This window comes from Centroberyx gerrardi, chromosome 12 (genome assembly GCF_048128805.1).
Source record: "Centroberyx gerrardi isolate f3 chromosome 12, fCenGer3.hap1.cur.20231027, whole genome shotgun sequence".
In the NCBI taxonomy this organism is placed as follows: Eukaryota; Metazoa; Chordata; class Actinopteri; order Beryciformes; family Berycidae; genus Centroberyx; species Centroberyx gerrardi.
In genome coordinates this window covers 29,398,248-29,410,928 of record NC_136008.1, presented here as the reverse complement: position 1 = coordinate 29,410,928, position 12,681 = coordinate 29,398,248, and the positions used below count along the sequence as shown (strand labels likewise).

General features: G+C 40.7%; 1 protein-coding gene across 1 annotated transcript in view; it reads left to right on the top strand.

The window, feature by feature from the left end:
- Nucleotides 1-12,681, top strand: part of ascc3 (activating signal cointegrator 1 complex subunit 3) — a 134,114-nt gene that overhangs the window by 54,694 nt on the left and 66,739 nt on the right. Inside the window, exons 11-12 of the mRNA XM_071902063.2 lie at nucleotides 4,860-5,024; nucleotides 12,430-12,606. Of these exons, the coding sequence (XP_071758164.1) occupies nucleotides 4,860-5,024; nucleotides 12,430-12,606 (342 nt within the window). The remainder of the gene's footprint in view (nucleotides 1-4,859; nucleotides 5,025-12,429; nucleotides 12,607-12,681) is intronic.

Sequence of the window (12,681 nt, the reverse complement as noted above, 5' to 3'; positions counted from 1 at the left end):
TGCATCCCTTTATGGCCACAGTCTACCCTCAGGCTAGTTCCACGAACATGACAGTGACTTCAATTTACCCCAATGGCCTGTATAGTCCCCAGATTTCAATGATATATACTGTATGTACAGTATATATATTTATCAGGCATCAGGCATTGCAATCAGGCATCAGCCATTGAGTGAACTGGAGAGCGTCTAGTGTCAACATTCGCCTAGATCCAATTCCGGATGGCTGATGCTAGCGTTCATTTTCTAATGTTAATGGGAAAATAAATGAGAAATGAAAAGAATATTTGCTGGATGTTTAATCAATCAATTCAATCAAATATGATCTAGCACTATAGATAAAAAGACTAGTGTAAGCTAGTATGTGCCATTTAATAGAAATATGGTTCTCATTCAGCTAGGAGCGTACAAATCGTCTGTCCTCGGTTGCAACACTCACTACAGAGTTCCAAACTGCCTCTGGAAGCAACGGCAGCACAAGAACTGTTTGTTGGGAGCTTCATGAAATGGGTTTCCTTGGCTGAGCAGCCGCACACAAGCCTAAGATCAGGCTGGAGTGGTGTAAAGCTCGTCGCCATTGGACTCTAGAGCAGTGGAAATGTGTTCTTTGGAGTGATGAATCACACTTCACCATCTGGCAGTCCGACGGACAAAACAAGGTTAGGCAGATGCAAAGAGAATGGTACCTGCCCGAATGAGAAGCCTTATCTTTTCTTAAACAATAACAGACTAATCTCTAAATTGCCATTCCTGTCCATGGTTTTGGAAAAGATATGAGTTTTTTTTATGAGCAGTGAAGGTTTTAGAAGTTTCAATCTGGTTTTAGAGCTCTTCATAGCACTGAGACAGCTCTTCTCAAGGTGATGAATGACTTGATTGAATGAATGGTTTTAGCGGCTGATGCAGGGAAAATCCTCCGTTGGCAAAAGTTGCTATGCTGATGACACCTAGCTGTACCTGTCTGTTAACCTGTATAATATCAAGCAGTTAGCCACTTAACATGACTGTTTAGTATTCAAAGCTGAATGTCTCTCAATTTCTTATAACCAAGTACTGATCATTTTGATGGTAGTGTTATTGGGCCCATTAGTATTAGTGATCGAGCCAGCAACCATCTTTGCTTGCTTTTCAAATTATAGGAATCTTGGAGTCATTTTTGACTCCAATGCAAGTCTGGACGAACATGTTAAGATAGTTGTGCGGTTGTGTTTTGTACAGCTCAGCAGACTGTTAACTCCCTATAAACCTGTCTCACCCAGCAGAGTATATACAGATTACAGTTAGTCTGAAATGATGTGGCAAGACTCCCGACAGGAACGAAGAAGTGACAGATTACCCCCATTTTAGCTTCACTTAACTGACTACCAGTTAATTTAGAATTGATTTTAAAATGTTATTGATCACCTTTAAGGCACATCTTGGACTAGTGCCTAGCTATATCTCTGAGCTTTTAACCCCTTATGAGCCCAAGCGCAGCCTGAGCTCTTTGGGCAGTGTTCTTTTGGTCATTCCACAGTCCAGGCTGAAGATGAGTGAAAATGCCTTGCAAGAATTCAAAGCAAGCACCATGCTCATCGCTAGTAGAATTGAACCAGACCGACTAGTATGAATTCCATCATCTGTAAATAGGATGGGCTAGATCCAAAATGTAAAAATGTCACCTTTAAAAAACATTTTAAATAGAAATGCCTCTTTGAAATACTCAAAATCAGTCGCGGATCCAGAAGATTGATTTCAGTCCTGCTGTAATAGATTGATAAACAGGCTAAATAACACAATTGAGGCAAACAATGGCATTTTTTCTATGCCTACTTGTGTGTATTTGTGAGGCAATTAAGAAAGCACTTTGGCCTGTGCACCGTATGCCAGGGCTTCCATTTAGATTAACCAGTAGCTCCAATTAGGAGCAGACGCTTCCTCTTTCTCTGAGCGCGCCAGTCTCTAATGGCTGGATGGATTGATTTAAATGCAAACTAGAGAGGATTTAATGAACTGCTTTTACAGAAAGTGTTTAATAGGAATTTCCACACCCTCAGATAGGTTGCCAAACAGCTCACATACACATTAATTATGCATTGTTGTATTTTTCTTTGGAAAAACAGAATAGAATTGCACTGACAAAATAGGCCCACAGCAGCCCACAATGAAGGAGTCGATTGACATTTGATACAAGTGAGATGTTTTGATGCTAGTGAATATAATTAGTTTAAAAGGGAAGACAAACTAAATAGACTATATCCTGGCTAGGAGCTTAGGTAAGCCAAATGATATGCAGGTGATCCTATTACACAAAACACTGTAGGTCATTAGGACCACAAGACAGAGGATCACATACCAGTAGCCCAACCATAGAATCAAATATGACAATATGGAAAATTCTTGTTAGTTGGATGGATTTGTCTTGCATATAGTGGACCATAGACTGACAATGATAGACAACTGATAGACACAGATCACAAGAGATGGCTACTAATGTAACCTAGCACAAAAGGTGTGCGTAATGATATGCGTCTGTCATTAGAGTGTGTTATGACCCCGCCGTCTATGATTCATTCAGGTGCCAGTATCTGCATTTTAAAAGAGCTATGTGCAGCTGGGCCTGGCCTGGATGCCATGAATCTGAAAAAGTATTCTGAAAAGAACTTTGACAAGGCATTTATTTCAAGGGTTAAATCTTAAATAAAAGAGAATGCTAGCTTACCTAAAGCTAAAATATGCAACTTTTCTCCGAGAGGCCTCCCCCTCAAGTTCCGGCCCCAACACTTGTCACTCATTTTGATGAACTGTCTACCTTGAAATGGCATCTTGCCTGAGGCTGAGATAACCGGCATCCGTAAAGCCACCACAGGCGCTGAAGATGCAGACGGCGAACGCAGCCAATCTGCAATTTTTTTTTAAAAAGCAACGCTGATTTTCGCCATGGTCAGTGGGTCTTGTCTGCTACATGCAAGGAGGTTTGTAGAAGATATGGAGGATGAACAGGAAAATTCATTTAAACAGAAGTTGCTCATCCAGTTTTTTTCTCTTGGTTTGATTCTGTGTTTTGTGGCCCGTGGAGCAAGCACATTAGTGTCTGACATACTTCCACCAGTAGTAGGCGCTCACGAGCGAGCCTAGTCGTGCCGTCATCATCATATGTGTTTGTTGGGGGAGGGGCAGCTGTGTGCGGTGAGTGCTCCTTTGCTTTGGATAGTTTTGTGTTGCACATATTTAAGTAAATAAAGGAATCTCTTGAAATCCATGATTATCTGTCCCTCACTACATAATGTTCATTCCCAGAGTCAACATGCATATCTAGAATTTTTTTTCTCATATTGAATTTTAATTGTTATAATGTAACTTAGAATTTGTAGGAGATTTAGAAAATTCTGAATGAGGTGGAGCTTTTACAATTACATTCAGCTCAAATAGGCCTACTTTGAATTTGTCCTAATAAAATAAAATAACATAATGACTGTCTTTGTCTTTCACTGGCTATAGTCTGGTGTATTCCCCACTTCTCTCAAGCATGCTATTATCACCCCCTTACTGAAGAAGAGTAATCTAGATCCATCCATGCCTAGCAACTAGAGACCAATCTCCAACCTTCCTTTCCTTTGTAAAATACTTGAAAAAGTTGTCCGTAAACAACTGCACCTATCACTCCACAATCTGTATGTGTACCAGTCGGGTTTTAGAGTTAATCATAGCCCTGAAACTTCTCTCGTCAAAGTAGTTAATGATCTTCAAAATTTCTGCTAATTCTCTATTTTAGCATTGTTAGACCTGAGTGTGGCTTTTGACACTGTTGATCATGACATTTTACTAAATCGACTTGAAAACGGTATTGGCCTATCTGGACCTGTCCTTCAATGGTTCTCATCATATTTAAAAGGAACAGCTTTCTCTGTGTCTCTTGACAATTTCACATCTGAAGTCAACATGGGTCAATTCTTGGTCCACTGCTGTTCAATCTATACATACTCCGTCTTCGTACCATCATACAGAATCACAATGTATCCTACCATTCCTATGCTGATGATACACAGCTGTACATCTCACTTTCCATAGATAACCTTAGTCCTGTAAATGAGCTTGTCAGGTGCATCAACGACATCAACCACTGGATATCCGAAAACTACAACTTAACAAAGAAAACCCTGAGATCCTAGTAATAGGTCCTAAAGTACAAAGGCAGGAGATCCAGTCCATGTTGTCTTCATTGTCTCTGAAGCACAGTGAACATGTCAGAAACCTGGGTGTTATTATGGATGCTGATCTCAACTTTCAGAATCACATCACCAATATTACTACGACAGCTTTTTACCATTTATAAAAAATAAATAAATAAAAAAAAAACCTTTCAAAACTTAGAAGCCTCCTGTCCCAGTCTGAATCTGAAAAACTGGTCCATCCATTCATTTCCAACAGATTAGATTACTGTAATGCCTTCTTCTCAGGACTTCCCAAGAAGACAGTAGGTACGCCTCAGCTCATCCAGAATGCTGCGGCCAGAGTGCTAACTGGGACTAGGAAAATAGAACACATTACTCCAGTACTCCACATTACTACAGATCACCTCTTTTAAAAGCAGTGGTGGTAAACAGAAAAGGAAGGCATTCCCATCGTTGCTGCTCCCATCTCCCTCCACCCAAGGATCTCCATCTGGACATCACGTACCAAGTTCTGTCTCTCGGTTACCAGCTCCCTCCCTGCAGTTGACCCCCCTGACCCCCTCCAAACAACGCTTCTTCAGGGATGTCAGGGCTAAAAGGGCGCAAATACCCTGTTCTTGTACTGAATCGCTAGTAACATATAGGGATTTACAGTATATTGAATCGTTATTGATTCCCATTCCTAAAGTCTCTGTGTTTTTTTGCCAGATGTTGGTGACCACACCAGAGAAGTGGGACGTGGTGACCAGAAAGAGCGTTGGAGATGTGGCCCTGTCCCAGATCGTCCGGCTGTTGATCCTGGATGAGGTTCATCTGCTACATGAGGATAGAGGACCTGTACTGGAGAGCCTGGTGGCTAGGACCATCAGACAGGTCAGTCCTATTGACTCAATGCCTTCCTGTTACAGTCCGTCTATATACGATCATTTTGCTCCCCTCAACACCTTCAATCCCCATTTCTAGCTACAAAACATTTTTGTCATGAAAACTGAGGACTCTCTTAAGGGCAGCAGCTCACAGCTCACATTTTGGTAGATTAAGACAGCAAAGATTTAACTGTTAGACAACTGCTGTTTACTTGTTATAACTACTGTAGCAGCAAACAGTTACAAAAATCTGGGCTCCATCTTTAACATTCCTTGATAGCTGATTCCTCCCCATATTCCATCCCCAATATGCCTACAGTAACCATAAAGACATTACTGAACACTATTTGAATGCTTATAATAAATGTTAACCCATCTTTAACTTCATCTAGTATAAGTTTCAGCTCATAATAATGCTATTTCACATTTGTCAAAAGTCCTTTTTCTAAATCTCTGTGCTCTTGAGTCTTTAACTTAACTTTATCTTCCTTCTCTCTCTACCTACCCACTAAACTAACAAGCTGATGAGCAACCTTTTGCAAGGAAATTACCTCCGCTTTTATTTTACCTAAAAAGTAATCGGTAGCAAGTAACTGCTTAACCAGTAAGTAGCACTTTCAAATTTCATGATTAAGTTTTCCATTGATAGGTAAGGTGTGTTGCGTTTACAATTCATGATTAAATTTTCAGATAATAAACAATTATTGTGCAAGAGGCAGACTACTTTGTTTGATTCATTGGTCCCAATGCATAGCTGTCTACAATGCGTTGTACAGTAGTAGGTCTCCAATACCCATCTGAGTTGAACGTCTTGGGCAATATAACTTCCTGGTTAGTGCACTGTCTAGGTTGCCGGTACTGATGCTGCTGTCTGCGAGGCTGATTTCCCCTGATGATGACTGACAGGTCCCTGTGCAGGAATCAGCCTGGGCATTTGGGATATTAGAATGATTATGTAAATTCAGACAGGCAAAAAGATAGAAGGCGACGCGCCGGAGAGTCCCATGTCCCATTCTGATGAGCCGCTGTCAGGTGTCAATCCCAGGGAGGAAATTGATAATCGGGGAAAAGAGACGCATGGTGGAAAGTCTCTGGTTCCTGAGGCGACAAAAAGGGGTTGACTGTTTTTTATCATGCACACACCGCCGCTGACTGACACAGGCGTGGCTGTCTGTGAATTACATTTGGACACCACCAGTTTAAAGTAATAATCTGCAACATTGATATTACACAGTGATTCAACCTATAGCCAGTCCATGAAAGCCTTTACATTTGCTGTTCTAATCACCAGGTGTACATCTTTCCTGGGAAAGAGTGTTTTTTACGTTTCCAGTTTGTTTGGAATAAGTAGAAGAAGAACTGGGTAGTTAGCATGAGCAGCGATAGCCACCATGGATGAACAGACAAAGAAAAGAGAAACTCAAACTGCATCAACAGAAAATCCAAGGAAAAAGACGTCACAGTGCTGGACACGTTTTGATTGACAGGTGATCTCTGGGAACTGCAGTGCAGAAACACCACAGCAATGAGCGCTGAGCACCAAAGATGGAGACAAAATAAAAAACAAAAAACAAAACAAGGAGCCCACAGATTACCACTTTAAATACCTAAACCACTATAACGACACCCAGAATGAGGTGGATAATACTTTGCTAGAAAAGGTGAAAGTAAATGAGCAAGCGCAAACGTAATGGCTTAAAAGTCGTATTTAAAAGGGAATGGGTTATTATGGAAGAACAAAAGCAGAGAGACAAAAGCAGAATGGAGATGGAGAGGCGAGGATGCAGGGAGGAGCCGCTGTGCCACGCAGCGATGGAGACCTCTCGGCGGGGTTAACCGCAAGGTAATTGAAAAGTGGTCCATACATGTGACCGCTGTTTACTCGGTTCACAGCCTATTTATCTGCAGGTTTAACTGATATCACCGGAGAAGGGCTGACTGGGCGCTTTGTACACCTTAACACCTCTAGAGGCTGTGCTGCAGGACAGAAGTTTGATGAAGCCTCTGCCTGCCTGCCTGCCTGCCTGCCTGTCTGCCTGACTGTCTGTCTGTCTGTCTCTCTGTTTGACAGACATTGAGACATTGGATATTATCCATTAGCATGTCAATAAACATTTATGAGCATAAGGAGAATTTAAGTTGGCCACGAGGGGGAAGAGTGCATGAGGTACAGATAGCTTTGGGAGATAGAAAGAGAAAAACCGAGTAGAAAAATGATTAGAAGGAGAGGAAACACTAATTTTAAAGTATTAATTTGTGACATTTTCATATAACTAAATGTCCACTTTGACCAGTTCACGAAAACCAGCTCCATACCCAGTTCATGAAAGCTTCTACATTTACTGTTGTTGGGTAGGTCTTTCCCAGGAAATATACAAATACAAAAGAAGTGATATATTTTACATGGCTGAACAGACAAAGAAAAGAGCGCCACCTACAGAAACTCAGACTGCATCAACAGAAAATCCAAGGAAAAAGATCTGAAGGATTATCAATTTTAAAATTCACCATACACCTATGACCCAAGAAGAATGAATGTTTTCAGGCATGATATCTAAAATCAACACCAACAGCAGAGATGGCTTTCCCTACTCCACCCGCATGATTTATATGCGCAATTGCGCATGCATGTCTGTTCCAATTTGCATGTGCGTACATAGGCACAATCGCATACTAAGTGAGTCTGTGTGTGTGTAAAACCAATATTTCTGAAAGGGATTCCTGTCCTGGAGAAATTTTGAATTATTGATTGGCACACCGTAAGCAAGATTGTTGCCTCTGGAGCTAAAAAGATGAGTTGCATCATCAATAAAATATGATGGTGGAAAAGGAAAACCGCTGTTCCCTGTGGGATAGGTCTTTAGCTCTAAGAAGGGAAACAAAAACAAGTCCAACCCCAGTGGGTGTGCGATGTCTCTCAGAAAAGACGAGAACACTCAGCGGGTGTCCTTTCACTCCAGCGTTTAGCTGATATGTTGACAGTTTAGTTCATGTAAACCCCGTCCATAGTTCATACGCCCCGTCCCGTACCGTCTACTCAAGCCATCGGCCGCATCACTCGGCAGTGGGGCCTAATTTCTCCCACCGCAAGATTTTCATGCCATTCAAGGGTTTGTCCGAGTTGTTTTTCCTCAGCACAGAGGAAATGAGTAAACAATCCTTCTTTGCAGTGTGGAAATGAATGCAGGCGAATTTTGTTTTTCCTCACACTGCATCCTTGATCTTGGGGACCCGTGAGTAATGACAGCAAATAGACTGCAGAGGTGTGAGGATGTGCAAAATGTAGTGAAGGGTTTAGTTAGACTGAATAACGATCAGCTCCACGCCGTACGAAACACGCAGCCCTTTAAAAACAAACATTTAGCTTCGTATTTTTTCATTTTGGGACTTCATAATGCCCTTGACCACAAAGATTATAACATGTCTCCCACGTGAAGCCCTGGTTTGATTTTTGCAGGTATTACAAGGCAGGTCTAACCCGCCACTCGCCACCTTTTATATTTCCGGTGCAGATAGGATAAAGAATGTCCTCTGAAGATCATTACGGCTTCCTCTCTCGGACATAAAAGTGTACTCAGCAGCCATTTATGAGGAAAGTCAGACCGTCAGATGCCTCCATTCAGCCGCCATCTCATACGATGTTCAGATCACCCTGTTAAAGACCAGAGAGTAAAATACTGCAGGCTTTATTTGGATGCAGCCTACAGACCTCATTTTGTTTCATGCCAGAATTAGGGCTATTGACTAGGCTTGGGCCGGTATTCGATATTATCGTATATTGCGATATTTTGTGGATATCCCACTATATTGAATATCGCAATATGTGCTTAGATTACAATTGTGCAAGCATTTATACTTATAAACCTATAATCTACTAATGGTAGGATAGTAAAAAAACAAAAATAATCATACTTGAAGTGAAAAACTTGTCTTTTTAATATAAGTGGGTTCCCTTTTCCACAATCACCCAGTTTTTCAAAAAATAGCAGGAATGAGCACATTATACCAAATGGCCATTGTTAATAGTAAGATCAAATGTCTAGGCTGTTAATAATAATAATAATTAGTATTATTATAGCCTAGAAATCTGATGTAATTTGGAAGAACATAATAAATACCCCCCCCCCCCCCCCCAAAAAAAAAATACAAAAAAAAAAAACAAAAAAAAAACCTGGCGATAATATCGTATATCACGATATTTTGGCGGAAAGTATCGCGATATAAAATTTTAGATATCGCCCAAGCCTACTATTGACCATCGTTGTCTTCAGGTTGTCCAATTATTGTTTAAGTAATATGTTTTTACTACAAACACTTAAGTAACATGTTTTTACTACAAACACAAACACTTTCACTACAAACAAATACTACAAGCAGGAAGTAAAAGTTTAATTATTGTGAAAATTCAACTTTAGCTATGAATATTCAGACCTTTTGTTACAAATTTCAATTCATACAGTCTTCTTTTTATATATACTGTAAATTAATTTAGATGACGCCATATATGACATGAGAATGTACCTTTGGGTACTGCTCCCATATAGTGATGTATAGTGATATACAGTATACAGAGAAATGGTAAGACAACACATACTCTAGCATTGTTGTATCAGCTGTACTTCTATGTATGTATGTAATATGCTGTAAGCTATGTTTGCTAATGTTACTATAATAATCTAATTAAGGTTGGATGTAACAAATGACATTCACTTCCGTTACTGTGCACTTTTTCACTTATTTTACTTTGACCTAAATGTGTTTTGACTGAAGTATTATACTTCTCTATGTTTTAAATCCCATCCATTACAGTCTACACATTTTGTGTAAGCTCTCCATAAGCACCCCACGACAGACTGGTCAATTTACTTGGGACAACTGAGGGAGACTAGTTTCGAGAAAGTCAGTGAACGTCATAGATTTAGATTTAGCATACCAGTGAAGAAAAGAGTCATGGTCTGTATAGAAACCACCACTAATACATCTCTAAATGGTTGATGATTCATGCTTTGCTTTGTTTATGCAATTTTGCAAGTTTATTTTTAAAGCAGTAATCCTTGAGATTCAGATTTTTTTTGTGTTTAGTCTCCATCTTTGTTGCTCAGCCCTCATCGCTGTGGTGTTTCTGCACTGCACTTCCCAGAGATCACCTGTCAATCAAACAGTGTGTCCAGTACTGTGATGTCCTTTTCCTTGGATTTTCTGTTGATGCAGTTTGAGTTTCTCTTTTCTTTGTCTGCTCAGCCATGGTGGCTATCAGATCATGCTCATGCTAACTACCCAGTTCTTCTTCTACTTATTCCGAACAAAGAGGAAATGTAAAATACATCACTTCCTGTGTGTCAGAGGATTTTTCCCAGGAAAGACCTAGCAGACACCAGGTGTTCAGAACAGCAAATGCAAAAGCTTTCATCAACTGGATATAGGTTGAATCACTGTTGTGTTATAGCAGTCAGTGATAGAGAGAAGCAAAATAGACATTTATTTATATGAAAATGTTGTGTATTATTACTGTAACTATCCTCCCTGGCTCCTCCTTGTCGGATGCCAACAGCATGCCTACCAGAGCCTCCCCCCCCTCCCTCTGCTCCACCGCCTCCTTCATCTCTCTCTGTCCAATTACTGCCACACCTGACAGACTGCTATAATTGATTGTGCTGAAGGAATTATGGCGGATGCTTCTGATGCGCGAGGTGCTTAAGTTCACGTCTTCAGACACATGAATATGGAAATCCCTGTAAACTAAATGATATTTGTCCCCCTTTTTATGCAGATGTTCTAGAACTGAACCAGTTATCACTTTGATGTTTTGCTTGGGAGGGCTTTGGTTGAGACTATGCTTTCTTGGCCTGGTTGACTAATACCAATTATGCATAATATTCAAGATAAACTCCCAGTCACCTGCATTATAAAAGCCTTTTAATGGTATTCTGTCGTAGGGTTTTTGACATTTGCTTTGGTATCTAAGGAGCAGATGTGCCCTACCTAGGCTTATATTAGGCATCGTTTTCATAATTAAAGTTGATTTACAGATTTTTACTGCCCCATAACACAAAATGGCCATAATATATATTGATAGTGTTGTTGATCAATACCAGTGACTCTACTTGGCTGAGATTTCTGGCTTTCAAAACTTTCTGGTTTTGGAACAAAAACTCCCCTATTGGAGTTTCAAGACACTACCGATTAAGATTACTTATTTTTATTTTTTTTATTATTTTGCATGGTGATATATTACCTCTTATGTAGATGTTTCTGTTTGATCTCTGCTCTAATTAATGAGCTTACTTGCCTCTATTGTGAAAATATGACTTTATGATTCATGTCAGCTGTGCCACAAACCCTTCGATGTTGCTACAATTCCTAGGTCATAGACTGCTTGATGATCCTTTAAACAACCAATATGATTGAAACATGGATTCTTCATCTCTTGCACAGCTAAACCCATAGACGCATAAGGCAATATGCAAAAGATGAAAACACTGCTTTCCAACAAGCCGGGCCGTTCGACTCTCTGTAGGCGAACACTATGTGCATCCACAGCATGGAGGTTTAACAGTGCCGGTGTGAATGTTTAGCGCCGGCCCTATCCGCCAGGATTGGTCGGGTCTTATCTTGATGGGCTGGTTTGACAGGTACTGCATCACATTAAAGGCCTTACCAATCTTCTCTGTCACATCCAGCAGGAGGCTCACAGATAGGGCAAACTTCCTTCTCCTCCAGTCCCTGACTTTACTTTTCTCTCTTCTCACCCACATGGATACACAGCATATCCAACTTGCCCACACACACACACACACACACACACACAAATACATATATATATGTATACATGCATATAATATAATTACATGCACATACATGTCTATGGGAACCTGAACTGAATCCAATGAGACATTTGTTTATTATTTTATTATTATTATCTTTAGTAGTATCCTGGGTCCTTGGCGGGTCAGAAGTATTTGCATCCTGCAGAGAATAAAACTCTGCTCAAAACACTGAATTCCTGAATTCTTGCCAATAGTCCAATTTAAAGATATTAGATACAAAATATTGTCTATTGGCAGTATCAATCCAAAAATAGACACTAGAATAAACAACCTTCAAAAATCCATATTGGTCTACTCTAAAGGGCACCGCAGACACACACGGCTTTTTTCCTACGCATCATACTGTATACTTGACCTGCACATCAAAGCGCATAAAAGCTTGACGGTAAAAGGTCGTTTCAGGAATTAATCCATTTTCATCATCCAAATCAATTCTTTCTATACTGTATGCGCTCTGCCCGGAAAAAAGAGATTGCCTTTATTGCAGCTTTTTCCCTGCCGGCGGTTGTGTCCGCAGCTAGTTAAATGGATGAATTGAGTGGAGTTCGGTGCGACTGTGACACGGTGTCGCTGTGATTGCGCTAGGTGGAGTCCACCCAGAGCATGATCCGGATCCTGGGGCTGTCGGCCACGCTGCCCAATTACCTGGACGTGGCCTCCTTCCTCCACGTCAACCCCTACATCGGCCTCTTCTTCTTCGACAGCCGCTTCAGACCGGTGCCCCTCGGGCAGACCTTCGTCGGCATCAAAACCACCAACAAGGTTTGCTGCCGTAAACAGACTAAGATCTTGATTATGGCCAATAGCCGGGCATTTCAGATTCATCAGTCGTGGTAT